Here is a 21573-nt window from a genome sequence, read left to right on the forward strand (position 1 = left end):
ACTTGGCCTTGAACACTTCCAGACACGTTCAGTATTACAATGCTAAAAGTCACCACAGAGGGATATATCATTCAAACTGAGTGATTTCCACCCCTCAGCAAATTTTTTAGAACATAATCCATTTACAGATTAAAGCCCAACCATCAGTTTGAAAGTTCATTGCCAGAATACACAGAATGCTTAATTTTTTTTTAAGAGCCAAAGTCCATTTCGAAAAGCTCCAAGTCCAGTGACCATATGTGCTTAGATCAGAGCAAAAACACTCAATTCTACGTGTAGAATCAAATCAGTAATAAATCTCTGTTCTTCCAACAAAATTACTTTTTTTAGTTCCTTACCAATATACAGTGATTAACCTGTCAAAATGAGCTTTCAAAACATGTGTATAAACATTCAGCAAATTACTATGTTCTACAGTGCACATTCTCAACATTTTCAATCTAAGTACTTTTAGCTTCATTTGCTGATTTCTTTTGTTGAGAATCTCAAGTGTACACTGAATTTTAAACACCACTGGATTCTCTATTTTGCAATAATAATCAAACAAAACATCCAAGGTGAACGTCTCTAATTTAACATTTCTCTGACCAACACATTTACATCTGTAATCATTAATCATGCCATCTGGCTTAATGTGCTCATTAATAAATTAAAAAAAAATCCATTGTGTTATTGGTTTTAGATAGTTGATGACTTTCTTCTCCCTGAAACTTGTCAATGTCATAACTTTACACTTCATATTTTTGTACTTCATAGGGAGCCACTGCCAAATATTGACACATAAATCTTATTCTTATATTTTCCAACATGCTTGTTTGACACTGTAATACAGAATTTACACTATTCAAGAAGAATTTTGAAAGGAATCTGGTTTGTTTCATTAGGATTTCCTGCTGTCAACAGCAGGAAATAGCTTTTTACTCCTCAAAGTAATGCATACTTTGTCTTGAGACTCAGGACCTAGTTTTCACTCTTTTGCTGCCTGCGCTGACCATCTTCATGTCTCCTCGTTCTGGCTCAATCTCTTGACCATGTTCACTGGTTGAGAACAGTGCTGAGATAAACCCCTGCAACCACACCCCAACTGTGACTGATGTGGTGACACCTGGATGGAAGTTTGACAATAAGTTTTATTCTAAAACAGTGGTAAAGCATAAAGAGGTACCTTTTTGGTTTTGGGACTCAACACACTTCACTGGCTTCCACAATCAAATGTGCACTCAATCAGTTTAATTTTTAAACAGAGAGCATTCAAGATCTTTCATTTCAGGTTTTAAATTTGGGGTTGTCAAGTATTTCTATTAAAGTAAAAAGCATTGCACTGTGCAGATGAAATGAGTTTCTGGAGGCTTGATGTTTTCATGAACACACATATACAGAATATACATATACCACGTAAACCAGCTCTTGTATGGTTTTCAGTGCTTCCTTAAGGAAAGCATAAATAATTTGACTCCCTACTAACATTCATTATAAAAAAGGTTAAAACTTCACTTTTCATATTTAACCAAGATCACTTTGTCTTACAAAACTGAATTTTTGAACAGTCCATTGAGGATAAAATAAGCTCTAAATTTTAGGACTCAACATAGCAATATTGAGCAATAATTCCACCTACTCACCATACTATTTTTATTAAGGTCTTTTAAATACATTTGTATGAAAAATATCATAGGCCTAATTTTTTTTCCTCTCCTGAGTTCTTGCAAAAGCTCCCTGTTCAGTCAGGCCAGTCTTCTTGCCCACTGGCACATCTTTCAGCAGGTGACCTGCTCCTGCCACTTTAGGATTTCTTTCCTAAAGTATATTGAGCCTTCCTGGAACCATTTGTTATTAAGGGCTTCTTCCCAAGGGACTCTCAAAACCAGGGCCCTAAATAGGCCAAAATCCACCCTCTGGAAGTCCAAGGGAGAGGTTTTGCTGACCGCCCTCCTTCCTTCCTTCACCAAGATTCAAAAAACTCTAACAAAGTTCTAATTAAATTGATCTCAACTACAGCATATCAAATTTATAAGTCACCTAACACCCTACAAATAGCTTATAGCACACCTTATGATTCTAGAATTATGGTTTACAAGACATCCTTGACACTAAAAGAACAGAAGGATGTTAATTCATTCCATAGTTTCTACAGAGGCAATCCTCTTACCCGCTGTTAAATTCTAAATTGACCATGCACAGCTAAGCCCAGGAAAAGAAACATAAAACTGATGTGTTATAATGAATCATTTTGCTTAACGATTCTATAAATTGTCTTTTCAAAACCATCCAATCTGCCAGTTGTCTTTATCAGCATTTTCTATGTGTTTGTCTACATACAACTCTGCTCCTGCCTGTACTTCTGTCTTATTTATGTTATGAGCCCTCCAGGGGAGTTGACTAAGATTATGCTTAACTAGTGGTTAACTAGACAATAATAGAAGTTTCATAGAAGGATGCAAAGCAATAAAATCAGGTTTGCTGTTTATTTGATAGTTTTCCTGACAATCAGTACAGAACAATCCTTCTAGAACAGTTATCCAATATACTTGTATCCAACAGATTATAAATAAAATAAATATGAGCATTTTAAAGATATAGAAACAACGTAATTAGCTTTAATTGGTTTATATTTCCTAATTCACTAGGCATTCACATTATTCTACTTGTGGTAGAGGTAATTTAATATTTCAATCAGCCCAGAAAAGCCACACAAACTATTTGGAAAAGGATTATTGTTCATTTCAATTGATAGAAACAATTTTTTTTTTCTAAAATGGGAACACAATTTTTGAAGGAAATGAATCAGTTTCTTTTTAGTCAATAATATAGGTGGTTGCAATAGGTTCAGGCACACACTTTAAAGATACCAAGTAAAAATAACATAATATTCTGCCATGCTGCATATTCTATTGAAAAAGAAAGTTGAAACAACAATCAAATCATTTTCCTTGCCATGAATTTTGAACCTGAAGTCTTACTTAATTTGACTTCAGTTTTACAGCCAAACCCCTCCCCAGTCATCAGCCAGGCATCTTTGTGACCAAATATGTTTAACCTGTGACACGTGTGGCATTGTACAACATCATGTAAATCCACACTGAAATGCAAAGCAGCAACAAAGTCTGGTTCACACAGCCCTTTAAATAGTAACTGTGTAGTTCTACTGAAGGAATACAACTTATGGATCTAATGGCATGTTACTTGAGAATATACAAATACATTTTCCCTAATGTTTTTTACAACACAAATTTAACTACAGATCTGACTTTCATTTGGAAAGAAAGAGATGAGAAATAGCTTTGATGTGACATTAGAACATAATAAATAAAATTACCCATATTTAGTCATTCCTTTATTTCTATATGAAGGACATCTATGTCATAATTCGTAAGAAAAGGAATTATTACACTCATGAGAAAAAAAAAAGAGCCAATTATGTGCACTGCACATATTAAATCCAAGGGTAATTTGCCAACATCAAAGTTCATTAACCATACGCCAAGTCCAAAACCCAAAGGATCCTAATTAATGCTGAAAACCTGAAAAAGTAGGTCTGACCTATTCTTCTGTGTGATAGCAGCCTGAAAATTGACATTGCATGGTGCTGCTTTTTCCCATTTACTTGCTGTAGAAGTCATTTAATGCCCGCTGTTGCCTATGCAATATTAATAGCAATGGAACTTGAAAATAGATCCTTTCTGACTGCTGGCTCTTTTGCCAGGATATGCCCACATTAAAAACAACCAGGAGAGTGGGTGATTTAAAAATTGTTGGGTTCCCGACTTTAAAAGGCAGACTTTTGCATGATGAACTCATTGAAGAGGCTTACTCTGTCTTCATCACTCCATGAATCCTGTGCAGGTTAAATGCATAGCACAAGTACTAGTTGGACTGCTTTGCTATTTTTTTTCCCCCTGTACTTTACCTCTATAGCAATCTCACAGGTCTAAATCTGTGCTGTTAGTGACAAATTATACAGACTATATGTAGAAGTTTGACAATTGCCTCTGCAGACTTTGTTAGTATGTTAACAATATTTTTTTTGCCTTTCAAAGAATAGGGTTTCTTGTCCAACACCAACTTCCCAGGACATCTAGATGTTAATTCACAACAGGAAAGTTAACAGACAATTCCTGTTTCATTGTCTGAAATGTAACTCAATCACAGAAACTCAAATCTTGCTTCACCTTCAACAAAACAAGAAAGAAGCTTCTATTTTGCTGATACTCCCAAGTGTTGTCAGGAGGGATTAATCCAATAAATATTTACAGGCACCTCTTGATAGCAGGAACAAGTTCTCATTTCAAGGAAATGATATTGTTTCTTTCTGATTTCAAGGAAGACCAACATTCAGTACACAAAATATAAACCTCAAATATTACTATAATAGCACAGTTTCATTTTTGTTGTTCTTGTTACTAATGCATATGTGGGGGACTATTGCAGAGACTTAAGAGTCTCTCTAAAAACTATTAATCTTCCAGATTCAAAACATTAGTTGTCTCTGCTCTTTCAAAGCTTTTGGGTTGTTTAGGGTTTTTCTTTTTCTTTTTTTTTTTTAGGAAACAGTTCCCATTATTTATTACCAAGTTAAGTAATTTCACAACAGAAAAGAAACAAGTAACGAAGTTGCACCAGTATGATGGTTTAACACTTCAAGACCTTCTATTTCTGTCGTAACAACAGAAATTTTTCACCAAGAAAAAATTAAAAGATGTACTACAACTGCAACACTTCGCTTTAAAAGTACAAACTAAGACAAACAAACCTGTGTTCAATACAGGATTAGGTCCTGTCTCCTCCTAGGTTTTCTCAACCACATTTATTTTATATTTCCAGTTTTCCATTACATAGTTATTTGAGACCACCTCTTATTTAATTAAATATTAAATTGCTAGCAAATGAGTAGCTTAACAAAAAGGGGTTTGGTTTTTTTCTTTTATAATAGGCTTATAATAGATTAAAAGAAGTATGGTTTTTTTGAATAACAAAACTCCGGGGATAATTTTAAAATAAGGGAAGCAGCAGGCAATACATTATCAACCTCTATACAGATACACCAGCTAAGTAAAAATAATGATGCAATTTTTATTCTCAACAGGACTCCTTTTAACACATTTTTGTCCTGAAAATTACATACTTAATCTAAAATGTCTCTAAATTCCATCTGATGAGTTGGATGATGTCACCATATGCGAATTGATGCAAAATTGCTTCCTTTGTAAGAAACATTTACCATGTTTTTTCATTAAACTATTCCACAGCAACCTGCTACCGCTGAATTTCATCAGAAATTACATTTAATTGTACATTAGCGTTTTATAAAGGCACACACTATTAAACTATTTCAATCCACTGATTTAAGCTGGAGGCTGTAGTATGAACTAGCGAACAGTCAAACATTTTGGATTGGTTACAAGAGTTGGGCACCAGTCTTTTCTAGTTTTTACACCAGGCTGCAAGTCAGTATATGTCGTTATGACTCAGCTTCCCATTGAATCTCCTAAAAGAATATCTCAATAGAAAAAAAAATCCTTAGGCCTGCAGGCAAAAAAAAAAAAAGCTTTCTGTTTTGGAATGTAAATTAGCTGCTATTTCATGATCGCCTACTCCAGTGGAGTCAAATTACCAAAACTTGGAAAAGCCACAGAATGGTTTTTCAGTTAAAAAAAACTCTGGTTACCGGAAGTTAAACATAACCCTGTAACATATATTATGATCCAAAGCTACAAATATTACACTATCTTGTGCATATATAAAATGACATTAAAAAAAGAAAGGATGAGGTAAGCAGTATACATGTCAGAAAGTTGCTCATCCTGTCAATCTGAAGTCTACTAATGGTCTTCAGGAAAAACAAAGGCAGTTGAAACTGTATTTCAGTTCTCTCCTATAATTCTTTCCAACTCAAAGGAAGCATCCCTTCAGGAATGCCGTTTTTAAGGAATAGCTAAATACTATATTCACACTACATTTTATACTCGCAAAATAAAAGACTCTTTATTTTAATAAAAGTTTCTAAGTTGGTAATATTAATTTTTTCCCCCAGTAGAGTAAGTTTTAACTGCCCAGTATGTAAAGGTTTAGTGGTCGAAGGCCATGGTTTGGTTTTATTTTGCAAGTTTTTAGTTTCTATGACAGAAGTATTAACTTCAATGCACTCAGCCCTTCAAGAGGAAGGCCCACGAAAAGCACAAGATACCTGATTGTACTTTCATCAGCTTTCATAACTGACCACCATTTAAAAAGTAAATAATTTTTGCCTAGTTTCACCTAGGCAGGCATACTTGGACATCACTGCCAAGTGTTGAAAATGTCATGGAGTAACAGCTACCCCAAAATGAGGTTTTGTGTAGGTAGTTTTGATCCAAGATCCATTAAAAATGCAGCATCTTTCTGCTCCTCAGTTTATTCCTGCAGATTGTGTCTACCTCATATTTTGATTTCAGAAGACAAGGACATGATTTTCTTTTTATTTGCTTCTAAATAACGGAACTTTTGATGTTTTGCTCTCTAAAAGTTTAGCTTGTTACCCTTCAAAGCACAGCCCTAATGAAACTGCTTAGATGATTCTGGTAGCATTTATCAAAAAACCCACATTTATAAAGGTCATTTCTTAAGGTCAGTTGAATAGTCCAAGAAGAAAACAGGGATTCTTTCTCATCATGTTCCTCTCAGCATTTTTATGCTGGAGTCAATCATTTCCATCACACATTCTGCTCATCCACAACCTTTCTTCTTTATTCTCTTTCCATAAATTCCTTTGGAGAGAAAAATAGCATGACATTAAATGCTGTAAGAATAATAGGGATTCTAGTGCAGAATGATAAACTTAAGATCATCTGACAAACTGGACCACAGAAAAACAAAAATGTGGGTACAAGATCTAGTTCCACTGGGTCAGCTGTATTTGTGTGAGACTGATCCTGGGTTTAATTCCATCCAGACAATGCTCTATAGCAAAGACAAGTAAATTTCTGACCTAATAGTCTTCATACCATTTGCTAGAACAAACAGAAATGTGTTTCTACACGAATCACCCTAAAGTTTTCGGGATAAATACTTGCTCCTACTGCCTCCACCATCTTTACCACCGACTTAGCACCAGGGAATATTACTGACAGCTTAATAATGTTTCTAGATTTTGAAAATACTTGAGATAAACATAAAAAGCACCATGCACAAAAGTAGACTCAGCAAGTACAGTTTACTTAGACAAGTAGAACAGTCTACTCTTAGCACAGATACTCTCTGCTAGTGAAAGACAGCAAGAGATTAGAAAGAGAGGTATTAGATATCATTACATTCCATATAAATATCTGATTTTCTCTGATCCACTTTCATACTTTCTGCCTGCTGCAGAAGAAATAGGCAATCTTTTTGAATTAGCTACGCAGGTGAGTAAGAAAGGTGTCAGGTATAGGCAATAAACTGATCCATATCACACCAAATGAATACACTCGGGAAGGGTGGAAAACTGCACATATTTCTGCCCAGTTTTATATGCAGCTGCTATCTCACAGGGGCTCGTTCAGTTTTGAAAAACAAGAGGTAACCTGAGATTATTTTTGGTGGTTGATGTTAAACGCTGGCTGTTCCTGTGCAGCTCAGCCTTCGAATGAAGTCTTAAATACCAATTTGGATCAAAGCGTTGAAAGCGCTAATTGAGCTGGCAAAGATACAATGCTCACAATTAAAAGATGTCTCCATTTGGTTGATGGCCAGATCTGTAGCTGGAATAAAGTTGCAGATGCCAGCTGATGATCAGAGCCAGCTCCTCTCCGAAAAACAGCACTGCATTTCTTGCTTATTAATTGGAAGGGACTACCCTGACTCTGACATTACAATGCAGCCACTGACCTCAGAGAGTGGCTCTTAAACAGGAGCATTGTTTTCTTCTTTTCTTAGGGGCACAGATCCTGCCAGAATTTAAACATTAAAATATCCAGATTCAATTTGCAACAGAGGCATCCTTCAACTACGATGTGCAGCTCTTCCTGTTGACATGCAACTGCCCAATTACTTACAGATACATCAGATTTTTTTTTTGACTTGCCTATTGAATTCTAAGAGAAATGGCCCTTGCCACGACTGCATTCTTCACTTTTGCACATTAGAAAGCACATTATCAAGCTGATCAGTACTAATCTGATGAGCGCTGTGTTTTCACTGCTCATGTTATGCAGAGGGATAGCAACATCCTATGAACCACTCTCTGCAGAAAACATTAAGAAAAAACAAAGGAAAACAACTTTTAAAGCAAAGGCTTCAAATATTCAAGTAATAAACAATAGAGTTGTTAAGGGTGTACCTGGGACACTAGTACAAAACTACTATAACACCCAGTCTGTACCCATCAAGGGTAAACTTTTCATAAATGTCATTCAGAAAATAAAAAGAAAACCCGCAAACTTGAGAGAAGAATGTCTTATTTCCCACAATAAGATTGCTCTCAAAGAAATATAAAAGGAAGAGAAGTCAGAAAGTTTTGCATACCTGAGTGCCCTTCCATGTTTGGATGCCAGGAAGGTGGAGCAGTTAACTCCTGTACTCTTTGTCCAAACCGAAAACCATAAAATCGCTGAAGAACAATATCCTTCAGGATACCAAACACATCAAAAGATCACTTCCATAACACAAGTGACAAAAACTCTTATATTAAGAATGATCCCTGGACTAGTGTCAAGCAGAAAACCCAAATCAAATGAAGCAGTGGTGACCCTTACCATGTCCAAAACCACCCATAACCGCTTTTCATGAAGGTAGGATTTCATCGCTTTTTCCCCTTTAATCAACTTTTAGATATTAATTCCCACAAAGGCTTTTGGAAGAAGAAAATAAAGGAAAGCAAACAGGAAAAGAAATCTTCCCACCCTTCTCCTCCACACAAATAATCTCAAGTCCAACGCAGACCACATCATCTATTCCAAATTATGTCCACTGAAAACTGTGCTGCAAGCAACGAAATGGTGGTAAAAGAGCGAACACTCCTCTTTCACATTATCACTGAGTGGGTAATGCTGGAAAGGAGCACAGTGGGTCATCCAGTCCAAGCTCACAGCTCAAGCAGGTTCATCCTAGAGCACATTGCACAGGACCACATTCAGAGATTTCTTCAATATGTCTGGTGAGGGAGACTCTGCAACCTCTCTGAGCAATCTATTCCAGTGTGCAGTCACCTGCACAGTAAAGAAATTCTTCTTCATATTCAGGTGAAAAATAAAAGCTTTTGAGGTCTGAAAAGGCTGAGATCTTTCTCTAAAGCAGATTTGGAAGGTTACCTGCAATGTAAACTTTGAAAAAGCTTCAGAGTCAGTTAAGAAGAGGGACTTTGCAAAAGCATCCAGTGTTTCCCATCCCCAGAGGAGTTATTTGGAACAACCTCAGGGTGTGTCAGAGGAGGTTACACTGACAGCCAGGCCACCAAGAAACACACACTAGGGTAATCAATCACTGGTTTCTCTCTCACCAGTGCCATAATGGCAGCCATCACCAACATAAAGATAATATTCTGTTGAAACACAAGGAATCTACACAAAATTTATATCTTTTCATACACTGAAGTGCAAGACTGTCCAACCAAAAGTGGAAGTTGGCAGAATAATTCCAGGTTAATGTATTTTCCAGAAACAATGTTTGTCTCCAGTATGATTTCTTGCATTTGAAGGAAGTACCAGGATATTAAAAAAAACCTCACCAGTGTTATCTGCAGAAATAATTTGGTATTTTTATCCGCAAAAAGTGTAACCAAATTTGATGCCTTAGCTGTTGAAAAAAAATTCAGCTGTTTTGAAATATTTCATTCTGTAGAAGCAGAAGTATGTATGTGTATACACATATATACACATATATATCCAAGCCACTGAGAAAAGATAGCCAAAAATCAAATTTTCATACTTAATTATGTGTCTACAACTAGAAACCCTTCATACATAGGCACATACACTGTCCATAGTTATGTATTTTCCCTTGAGCAAAAAGAGATCTTTTTACATTCAAAAAAACAAAAACAAAAACAAAACCACCAATGGAATTAGATACCATCTTGCAGTTTTTAATTTCTTTTTATGAGCATCCACAATGATGTTTTGGCATCTACTCCAGATAAGGAGACTTCCCCACAGCCGTTCCTCTTCATTAAATTAACAAGAATCAGGTAAGAGCCCTCTCCATCCTCATTAGTGTTTGGTAAGTAATGAGCACTAAGATTTAGACACACACAGAGATACACTATAAAACAGTGTTATCTGAAAGATTTACCCTTAAGTTAGCACTAGAACCTATGAGGTTTAAAGTATCTGTAGCACAAGAGGAATCTGTTCTATGGCCCTAAATCTGAAGTGAAAGTGCTAGCTTTTTACTACTTTCTTATCAGGAGACTTTGAAGCCATAAAGTTAGCTTTAAGCCTTTGTTTGAAAGAATTAAAGCTACACCAATGCTATAATTTTTAAGTCCTGAGCAGTAACAAGGAGAGCCTAACCAGTCTCCTTCCCTCCAATATTTTCTCACTCACTACACATACAGAATCTTTGTTTTTTGTCTTTGTTTAGAAAGCACAGCATCCAGATGCAGTCAGCCCCTGCTAAGATACAGATAAATAGAGTATCTCTAGAATAATATCAATATTTCAACTTATTCATTCAGCGCATAACATCCCTTTTTATCTACCTCCTTCCAACAGATACCGAAATTAGCCTGTTTTCCCATCATCACTCCTTTGATATCTTATCTCATCCTATCAGGTCTGAGAATGGCTCTGGCAACTTCTCAGTTCTGACTTTGTGAAGTGAAACTTCCCAGTCATTTCCTTGAAAATCGAGTGGTTGAGGGAATTGCTTGGATATGGATGTTTGTTTCCAGCCTAGTCGGCAACTGAATTTCTGAAAATACATCTACTTATTTCTCCAGATGGGTCCTTGCAAATATTCACAAGAATGAGTCTGCTACAGATATCGAATCTACAGCAGTGGCACAAGCTACCTTAAGGATCATTTTATTCTCTAGAACATGGAAAGATTTAAGGCAGATTAAATTATTCCATACTGATTCTTCCAAGGTATTGTCAGATGTAAGCAAGGGAGACAAAAATTCCGTGTTCCTGTAATGGCTGAACATTATTTGGAACAGTTTTCCATTACATATAAAAGTACCATTTTAACGTGTGACATAACCAAGATTAAGCAACAAAGGAACATATGATATGGGTGAACACTAAAATACATAAACCTGACTGCAATATCAACTTCTGTACATCACCTATTTGATGGGAATGGCTTCAGCCTTTGCAACTACATTTTATAAGCCACTGATGGGTGATTTGTCTATACAGAGGAAACATTCTCCTTAAACCTTTAGTTCTGGTATGCACGTCCTATATTTCTTCCTAGTTATTTCAGAAGCTATTTAAATTTTGTCAGTTTAGGTACATATGAAACTAGCAATACCACACATTGTGACATTAAAGCAGATGGAAATGCAAGTTTTTTTTCCCGAGTCCATCTGAAGAAACTGATTATTATTTCTTTAAAACAGATCTTACTATTTAGTTTGCATGGCATTTTAATTCTTTCTGTGCCTAGGAACAGATAGCAATCTGCCCTTGAGCCAAGAGAGCTCCAGCTGAGTAGAAATTAGGGAAAGAACTAGGATATTTGAAACAGGAACAGAGGTGTGAGTTAAAGAAATAAAATATATTAAATGTCTGCTTTCATAAGCTTTCCTAAGCCAAATACAGCACACCTGTGTACACTGAAGAGCAGACAGTTGTTTTACAAGTAAATAAAAAAAGCAACTGCAGATTAGTCTCTATTCACTATCTGTGCACTTCAGGACAGTATTTTTTTCATACATCATTCATATATGAATGTAGAGATTTCACAGAAAACAGTATTTGAGACTGATTTTTCACCAAATTAAACAGCCAGGCTGCACTGATTGCAACGTTAAAGATGATTAATGAAGGAAACAGAAGGGGAGCAGCAATGCTGTGGTGGGTTCTGACCCCCCCCTCACCCCACTGTCATTGAGGCACCATGGTTACAGATTAATTTCCCAAGCCTTACCATCTGCATTAAGCCAAATAACCTTATACCTCAGCGAGAAGAAAACAAAGAAAGTTGCAAGCCTCGACTTTGTAAAAGAGATCAGGATGTCTTCCCAACCATCACAACTGTTTTGTACCCCCCTCATACCCACCAGCACCTAAATAACAGTCTGCATTTCAAAGGCTATAGCTCTCGTTTCCATTTGGAGTTTCAAAAGGTTAGTGCAGTCAACAGGCTGCTCCCTTCTGAAATTCAAAAAGTGTCAGATTTCACTTGTTCAGCTCGCTTAAAAGAAAATCCACTGCAGATTACAGGTATTAAGCCTCTCTAAAATATCTGGTCCCTTGGCAAATGGTTCCCCTTCCGGAAGGAGGAAGAAAACAAATCAAAACCAACAAAAAACTCAATAGTACCTGTTTGCAGAAGTGCACAAGCCAGGAGCCTCTGTATTCTCCCTGGAATAGAGGGGTTGAAGCAGAGCAGGGCTGATGGACTGTGCCAGTCACTGATAAGTAGTAAGAATACAATGGCTATTCTGGGCTTTTTGGCACAGAAAACAAGAATTAATTATCAACTGATCGGTTTCAGCAAAGCAGCTCAAAGGTCCAGCTACTAAACACAGTTGTTTGATTTACACCCTCACTGAGCTTCAACGCCCCCCCCCCCCCAAAAAAAATATTTCTTAACAAAAAACCTGCTAAATGAAGCAGTAATAAAATTGATTTTATTTCTCTGTTTTCAACGGAGTGTCTCTCTTTAAACACATTTCATTATTCTGCCTCAGGAGGAAGAAACTTCCTCAACAATCTATTGACACCCAGAGCACAGCACGGCTGCTTTTCAGTCTTTTCAGCTCAGTTTTCCCACACTTTTTTGTTTTGTTTTCTCTTCCACATTTCAGTAAAATCTTGTTTTCCCCCCTTGTTTAGCACCACAGGCAAGCCTGGAACAAACATATGGCTGCAAAATCATTCAGACATGAAGAGGATGGCATTCATAAGGTGGGCACAGGGTATTGCTGGGCTTATTGTTACTCTCGGTTCACAAAGCAATTCTGAGGTACAAAGTTCAAGCTCCTACTCCTGTTTAGTCATTCATATCAACAAAATCACACAGTCACCTGAAAAACTGTATCAATTACTGAGAATTCAACAATATAAAGCATGAATAGGCTATTTTGTTTACCACTTACAGCACCAAGTAATTTGTCTCCCCTCCCACTACCAGAACAAGTTTTATAAACACCCATAAAAACTACTGAAAAAAAGTTAAAGTGTCATTTCACTACGGTGAAATTACAGAGACTGGGCCCCACTATCAACCCCCGTTGGCCTGTTCTTGCACAGAAGGTGTTTTGATGCTCTCTAAGCAAGGGCAGAGCAACAAAGCCAGTGATGACACATCTCTCTGGGTAGAACTGTGGTGGCCTGGAAGTCTTTCATGTGGAGATGTTAGAAAGATGTTCTGCTGCAGCCCCACCTCCAACTAAAAGGGAAAGGTGTTAGTTTGCAATTAGATGTGACTCAGCAAATGCTCCCTCCATTTTCTAAGGGCTGCAATTTGTCCGACAGTTGGTAAATGAGTTTTTCAACCAGCTTCCACTTTCATAATGGGCAAACGGAAAGAAAACCCACCTATTTCCCACGAGGAAACTGTGACTATAAATCAATCAAATAGGATAATTCATAACAGCAATAAGAATATGTAAATGGATGGGGAAAATAACACTTTCGGTAACATACACCAGCTGGCAGCAAACAAGTCTTATATTCCTAAGACAGCATGTGGAGACAAAACACACCAGAATTTTGTGACACTTCTCTACTTCTTTCCATAGAAGCCATTAATCAATATTGACAAGCAAGATATTGAGAAATTCTGCCCACAGCATGTAAGATTCACATATTGATTTCTCTAATGGTTGACTGAAGTATTGTTTGTATCAACAAATGCAGCAGAAACTTAAGAGGGAACACTACTGAAAAAACTGCAAAGACAAAACACAGTAAAAGTAAACATCGATAAACAAAGGAATAATGTGAGGTAAGGGGTAAATGAGCAAGTAATAGCAGAAGAAGGAAAGGGAGAAAAAACCCTATAATAGCACACAAAAAGTACTATTTCATGCAGTGTCATATTTATTATTCAGCATTTCTAAAAGGACTTGCCCTCCAAAGTGTTTGAAATAATACACCTTGCACAATATTAGGACTAAAGGATGGTATAAAAAAAGTCTTTATGCTTTCTGACAAACATATTACTTGACTTCTACGCAGAGAATATTTACGGTTCTGACTCTTTACAAGGCAGATGGCACATCCGTTGTGAAAAACTAGACAATGGGAAGAAACACTGCTTTTGACAAGTGGCATAAATGAGATTTCTTTGTCTGCAGAGTGGTACATCATAAGGATTACTATCTGTGAACAGTTTTCTATTAAATATAGAAAATAATACTGAACACACAATCTCACAGAAAAAGGGATTACGATTTTTGTTTAAGATATCCTTATATCCTGTCCTAACTATAAATTAATAAATGAGAAAGAAACAGGAAAGTGTCAGCATTCTAATTTTTCTAAACACAAAGAATACATTGAAATGTCAAAAGTAACTCCATAGCAAGTCTCCTGAGCAGAAATGCATTATACATAGAAAAACAAGCAGAATTCCAACTGTTCTATTACATTTAGACTGAATTCTAGAGACCCTCAAGATTTATCTGAGATCACCTGGAACTTCAGGAACATATTACCTGTAGATTAGATCAAATCTAAAATAAGTCTTTAGTGAAGGTTACAAAAGTTTTTACGGTATCCTTTCTTTCCCTCACTTCCTTTTTGGGTTTTTTCCTCCTTCTTTCTTTCACTTTCCAGAAGTCAGAAACATAAGTGATAAAGTATCACAAAAAAAAAAAAATTTAGTTTTTCTGGCAAAAATTACTTTTTTTCTGGATTTTTAATTTAGGTTGGTGATTTTAGATATATGGAGCACCTTTAAATGTATTAGTACAACTAATAAAATAACATAGCAAGTATCACACTTCCAAGGGCATCATTCATGACCAAATGTTAGTCCTAAAATAGCAGAAAATTCCATAAAATTTGAAACTTTTTAAAAATTAAAAATTAAAGTCTTCCCCCCACCAAGACATATAGAGTAAAAAAAAAAAAAAAAAAAAAAATTGTGGTTACTTTATTCAGGAGGAGAAGCAGAAGTAGCTCCTCCTGCCCACACATCTGGTGGTGTGAGGTTTTTGGGCTGGTTGGTTGGTTGACTGGCTTATCTGATGGGGGTTTTGTTTGTTTGTTTATGGGAGGTTGCTAGGTTTTTGTTCTTTTTAAATATATCAAACCTTTCCTCTCAGAAGAAAACCCTTCTTTCACCAAGTAGCTTCTAGTTCCCTGCATTAGGTACTTGCTTATAAGTCATCAACATAAAACCGTTAAGCCAAACACATTCCTTGAAAAAAATGGAGTTTCACCACTGGTTTAAGCAACCATTATGCTTAAACACAGTCCACAACAAAAGCACATAGTTCTTCAGCTACAGTACACCACAAGCTGTATCTAAATACTACTTCTGTACCTCAAATGTAAGTCCTTACAAGCCATTAACAAAACATCATCAGGCACATTGACAGAAATCAGAAAGTTTTCACAGCCCAGAAAACTCAGACAGCAAAAAGCATGAATTCTAAGTAGGAGACAAATGGTGGAGTTATTACCCTCCTGAAAGAATAAAATTAAGAACCTGCAGAAAAAAAAAAGCATCTGTTTTCTGCTAAAGAAGCAGCCTACTAACACTCTGCAGAGTTCATCCTCAACCCTGGGGAAAAAGAGGGACACTGCTGGACCTCGGCCTGAGCTCTCAGGAGCGAGAATAGCTCCTGGCTACCTGCCAGGGACACTGTAACCATGGCGTGGTTACAGCCCAGAGCATCAGCACCCAGCCTGAACCTCGTGCTTCCACTTCAAAGCCTAGGAAGGGGCAGAATTCCATCTGCTCTCGTATCAGTGTAAATGAAAGACAGTCACTTGCAACACCTGATTATAGCCCAAAATGATCTTGAAAACTAGAAACAAGGTTTTTCGACTTTCTCTCCCCCTCCACCCCAGTACAGTAACGTCAAATATGTTCCTCTTTATCTTTCCTCAGGTCTCAGACTGAGTTCTTTACACACCTTTGTCTGAAAGGAGGGAAAGATACTATTTTCACTTCCCTTAAAAAGTAATTACTTAAGGCAACAAATGCAGAGGAAATAGTCGACCTTGAAAATATATCTGAGGGGAAAAAACAAAACAAAACAATCATTTGTGTCAGGTTCTCAAGCTTAATAAGCAGATTCATTATACTTCCATCACTTCCAACAATAGACATACACCAGATATCTGCTGAAGGTAGCACCCATACCCTCATTAAGCAACTTGAAATGAGCACAGTAGTTTTGTCCTGGATACAAACCACGGAAGAAGCATTCTTCTGAAGCCTGGGAATTAGAGATTGCTTTGTAACATCAGGGGTACTAAGACTGACAGTGGAAAAAAGACCAGCAGCTACTTCTCTACCATTAAAAAAAGTTCTGCCTTTTACAGCCCTGTTGTTTGTACATCCATTTAATGAGTTGCTGTAATGGAAATATTATTATTGTTATTAAAGTGCATCCTGTTGGGTTTATGGTCCTGTTCTCTGCTATTAAGCATTTTACTTCAATCAAATTATTCAGTGTCTTGTATCTTTGTCCTATTTCACATGTGGCTAGAAAGAAATGCAATGTCACAAAAAAAAAAAAAAAAAAAAAAAAAGGAAAAGTTTGTTCACATCAAGCTTCTTCTAAGGAGTCATGTTTTTGTCATTTAAACAAAAAATTTTGGTATACAGCCTTTCAATAGTAACATTCAAGTAACACTCAGAAAACTATCATTTTAGCTAAAGCTAGGGAAGCCTCATTAGACAAAATAATGTGGACCACCAATTTTAGTTTCTGATCCCAATGCCTGACTTCATGTAAGCATTCCCTCTACAAACAGCTTTCCAGACAGATTGTTCAGGTGTCAGGGGCCACAAAAGCACACAAGTGGTCACAGAATCACGCCCTGAGCCTGTTGTACCCTGTGTCCACTCCCTAAACTCATTCACTGAGACTAATTTCTGATGCTGTATGAAAAACCTATGCTGTCTCCAGCATTGTTTGAAAAAAATTAACATATATACAACTATCACATTAGATCTGCCAACACCGAAATGTCAAAGGAAATATAAAAGTGCACAGGAAACCACAAACTTCAGAATAGTTTCACGAAGCTAAATTCACCTTCAAAAATATTCCCCTTTACATTTTGAGACACTGATTTCAGGGCAGTAATTTTTACTTATTCCATCAAAACATACATAGTTAACTGGACAGACAAATACACCTCAGTATTAGTACCTCTTTTGCACTATAACCAACTGGAAATATGAGTAAGAGTTATCATTGTGTCTCAAAGCCACACCAAAGTCCAGCTTAGGTAATGCAGAAAAGATGGTTTATTTCAAAACCATGAACTTTCTGTAATTTTATAGGCATTGATTCATGCATATAATTTTATACCAAGCTTAGAAGTTACACACAGTTATGAACTAATGGTGACAGCTCTGCATTTTCCTCTTTTTAACAATACTGTCAAATAAGAAAAGGTGACAGGCTGTGTTAACGTAATTGAACTCATCAGTTCATATTTGTTTGCAATTAGGCCTGAGGATGTGCACCACCACGTGAGATCTTCCAAAACCATCACCATGACATAATGCAAAGAAGATGGCATCACCCCATGACAAGGGACAAAAAACATCAGCTGTCCACCTCTGCAGCAAGTCCTGTGCTCACTGATTTCAGCACCAGTGTGTGAAACAGAGCAAAAACTATTATAAAAATAAATACTTACTGTGGAAAACTTTCCATCTTGCAAGGCTGACGCTTTGCCTTAGCTAAGCAATTTCACACAGCAGGACGTCGGACTTTGCTTTTTGCAAACACAACTAGTCCTGCAAATCTACTCTGTTAGGTCCAACCAGTGAAATAGTCATGTGTTTACAAGTACTAACTACCACAGACAGAAGTGTCTTCTGCTGAAGGAGATAATAATCCAGTAGATGGCATATTGATAGCACTGTATCATTTTTTAAACTTAAAGCATGTGCTGGTGAAAAATTACTCTATGTTCTACACAGCCAGTTACAAATCAAACAACTGCTGAAGAAAGTAATCCTGGACTTTTGTAAGTCTTCAACTGTACAGTACAGTTTCAGTCTCCTTTTTAACAGGATAACCAATCTGGCACCAAAACCAAAACTTCACTTTGCAACACATATTCCACTTGGGTGGAATTCTAACTGGAATTTCTCTCACATTGATCATTTTCATCCCTCAATTACATAAGAACATAAATCATCACGGGCCACAAAACTGTACTATTATCAAAGTGTTTCCACTCCTCAGAATCATAATTTTCATAAATAGTATTCACATACCAACTTCAACTTCTTGATATTCTTTCCAACTATTTTTTAAAAGGTGAGGAGGGACTTGAATTTTTTTTATTTTTTTTTTTTACAGAATGAGCTACATTTCATTTTTCAGACCACTAATATTTGCTCATGAAGTTAAGGATCCACTCTTAGGGCTCTACAATAGATACCATGAATGTTCAAGCAGTTTTTTTAAGTTTTCCATAGCTTGTTTCAGTGCAGGTTAATCTCCACTAGCTCATACAAGACACAAACCTACATCTGCAAAAGCTGGTTTGGAGCTTCCTCTCCATCTTCACTTTTCTTCCAAGGATGCATCACTCTTTAATGAGCATAATAAAATTATTAATCTGAATTAATTCACACTTGATTGCTAGTGAAGGTTCCTTCAGACATCTCATTAAATCAGAAGAACTGAAGCACAATATATCACAATTTCCCTCTGAGTTTTATACTCCAAAGCGCATCAGCGTGGTTCATATGGACCAGCACTGTAGAATCCCTAATCAGAAGGGATTTTTACCAAAAAAAGTACCTCTCCTGTGCCAATAACTACCCACTCTAAAGGAGGGAAGTAACTGAATAATTGAAATGATTTCCTGACCTGAGGAAATGGCCTGAAGCTGAGCCAGGAGAGGTTTAGGTTGGATATTAGGAAAAGGTTGTTCACCCAGAGGGTGTTTGGGCACTGGAACAGGTTCCCCTGGGAAGTGGTCACAGCATGAAACCTGACAGAGCTCAAAAAGTGTTTGGACAAGGCTGTCAGGTACATGGTGGGATTCCTGGGTCTGTCCTGTGCAGGGCCAGGAGCTGGACTTCAATGATCCTTGTGGGTCCCTTCCAACTCTCTGTGATTTCAGGATTTCTCCCTGCATTTGGACTTTTTCCCACTCAGAGATTTTCAGTTATTATTTGCTGTGTATATAGAGAGATGAGCTCCTGCTGTCCCTTACTAGTATGTAGCAGGCACACATTTTTCCCTTTTTTTCTTTTACATCTCAGTGAACAATTAAGCCTTAAAACATGAAGCTGCTTTGATGCTGAATTTACATGAAGAGACCAAGAATAAGGGAAAAACCCCTGCATTTCCCTGAAAAATGTACATGCATCTATCCTCTGAGAACATATTCATTGGACTTACTGCTATTTATTATGGACTTAATTACTGCCTTATTATTCTAACACTGCAGAACAATACCACAGTCAAAATTTGGGCTTGATTTACTTATAAGGAGCTAGAAGTTGAGAAGTCTGAACTGAGAGCAGTGTCATAATAGATCTGCTCTGCACCCAACATTAACTTCCCATCTGTGTACATCAAGACAATGGGATAGAGTGTCTCAGCTTTATCTTTTCTTTGCTGAACATATTGTACCTACAAGATGGACAATATATTATCTCTCAGCAGCTGAGCAGAACACACTATCTTATCAGAACACTGCATGGCCAGAGCAGGTGTTATTTTTAAGCTGAAATAGATTTTGTTCGCATTTTCATGTATTTGTTATACTTGTACAGAAAGGAATTCTAGATTGCAGCAACTTTTTACACGTTTACTGGCATTAAGATAACACTGCAACACCTCACCTGCATTTCACAGTAAAAAAAATCCCAAACAAAATCCCGAGGTCTATGTTCAGATAGAGAATCCTAAACTGAGACAAGATTGTTCAAGTGTTTCTAATTTTTTTGCTCCCTGTAAGGGAAAACGTTAGCATGTTCTCAGTTTCAGCTGTCTGCCTTTCTTTCCAACGAAAGAGAGTCTATCTGGTTTTACTGTTCTATATATAAAGCTTATGTTTGTCGCTGTCTTGTTACATCCCACAAGCTGTGGGTCAACTTACACGGGAGCATCTCTTTCTTGTCATTAAGAAAAAAAAAAAGCCTAAAACCACCAAGAGAACACTCACTATCTTTCAGAGGATCGGGAGGGGGAATGGGACAGATGAGAATCAGATGATCTCTGCTCTAAACTTAACATCCCAGTAAAAGCAGAAACCCGTGTTATTTCTCTTCGAAGCACTAAATCTGAAAAAAAAGGCAAACAAAGCGGAGCACCTTAAGGAAAATATCCCTCGGTACTCACCTAGTGCCGAAGACCAGCGCAGCAAAGAGAGGCAGCAAATAATAGGCAGAGATGAATTTCATACTGGCGCTCCCCCGTTTGTTCCCTTCCTCGCACTGGTCCTCGCTCCGGCTCTGTCCGCGTCTCCTCCTCCCGCACTTCGCCTCGCCGGGGGAGCCGCCCCTCCCGCTGCGGGAGGGTCCTGCCTCCGCCAGCGCAAACCCAGCGCCAGCCGGGAGCGCCGAGCGGGATTTGAGCGCCGGGAGTGGGATCACGAGGCGGAGCAGAGCTGCCGGCGGGCGGCGGCTCCAGCACGGGATGCGCCGGGATGCGCCAGGACGCGCCCCTTGGGGGCGGCCGGGCAGGGATTAGAACGGGGATGCCCGGGGCCTCCGCTCCGAGGGCACCGCGGGGCGCGGCCGAGAAATACCTCCTGGAAGTCAAAAAAAAAAAAATAAAAATAAAAAAATAAATAAAATAAATAAAGAGAAACCTGCAACGAAAAATCCGCCGGTATTTTGCGGCTAGCGCCTTTGTGTGATGTGAATATAAACGAGACAGGTGATACAGAGAAAGGGAGCTGTTCCTAGTAGGTGTCAAGCCCCTGAGCAGCCTGTCACTGCACCCAGCCCAGGTATCATTTCTGCAAAGCAGGAACACACAAGCTACTATTTCAATCAGGTGTTCATTCACCTTCATAGCAAATCGAAGGTAACAACGGAAATAGCTTCCAAAATAGGACTTTGAAACGTTAATGTCATCTCTAAAAGCCCTTCATCACCTGAAACAACCAGTTGGACCTTCAGAGAAATAAATACCCCTTTCCTGCTTCCTGTGTTTGTATTCACCTGATCTCAATCATTAGTTAAGTGAATCTGCATTGGTTAAAGATGCTTTCAGGACGTAGGTATTCCCTACCCTGACACAAGTGAAGTTCATCTGATGGCAAACCACATGAAAGTAAAATAATT

General features: G+C 37.6%; 1 protein-coding gene across 1 annotated transcript in view; it reads right to left on the reverse strand.

Annotated features, from left to right (window-relative positions):
* Positions 1-20869, reverse strand: part of LUZP2 (leucine zipper protein 2) — a 129965-nt gene extending 109096 nt beyond the window's left edge. The window contains exon 1 of the mRNA XM_027662219.1: positions 20624-20869. Within this exon, the coding sequence (XP_027518020.1) occupies positions 20624-20685 (62 nt within the window). The 5' untranslated portion in view covers positions 20686-20869. The remainder of the gene's footprint in view (positions 1-20623) is intronic.
* Between the last annotated feature and the right edge of the window lie 704 nt (positions 20870-21573).

The sequence above is a fragment of the Corapipo altera genome, unplaced genomic scaffold (genome assembly GCF_003945725.1).
Source record: "Corapipo altera isolate COAL_440 unplaced genomic scaffold, ASM394572v1 RXGC01000072.1, whole genome shotgun sequence".
Classification (NCBI taxonomy): domain Eukaryota; kingdom Metazoa; phylum Chordata; class Aves; order Passeriformes; family Pipridae; genus Corapipo; species Corapipo altera.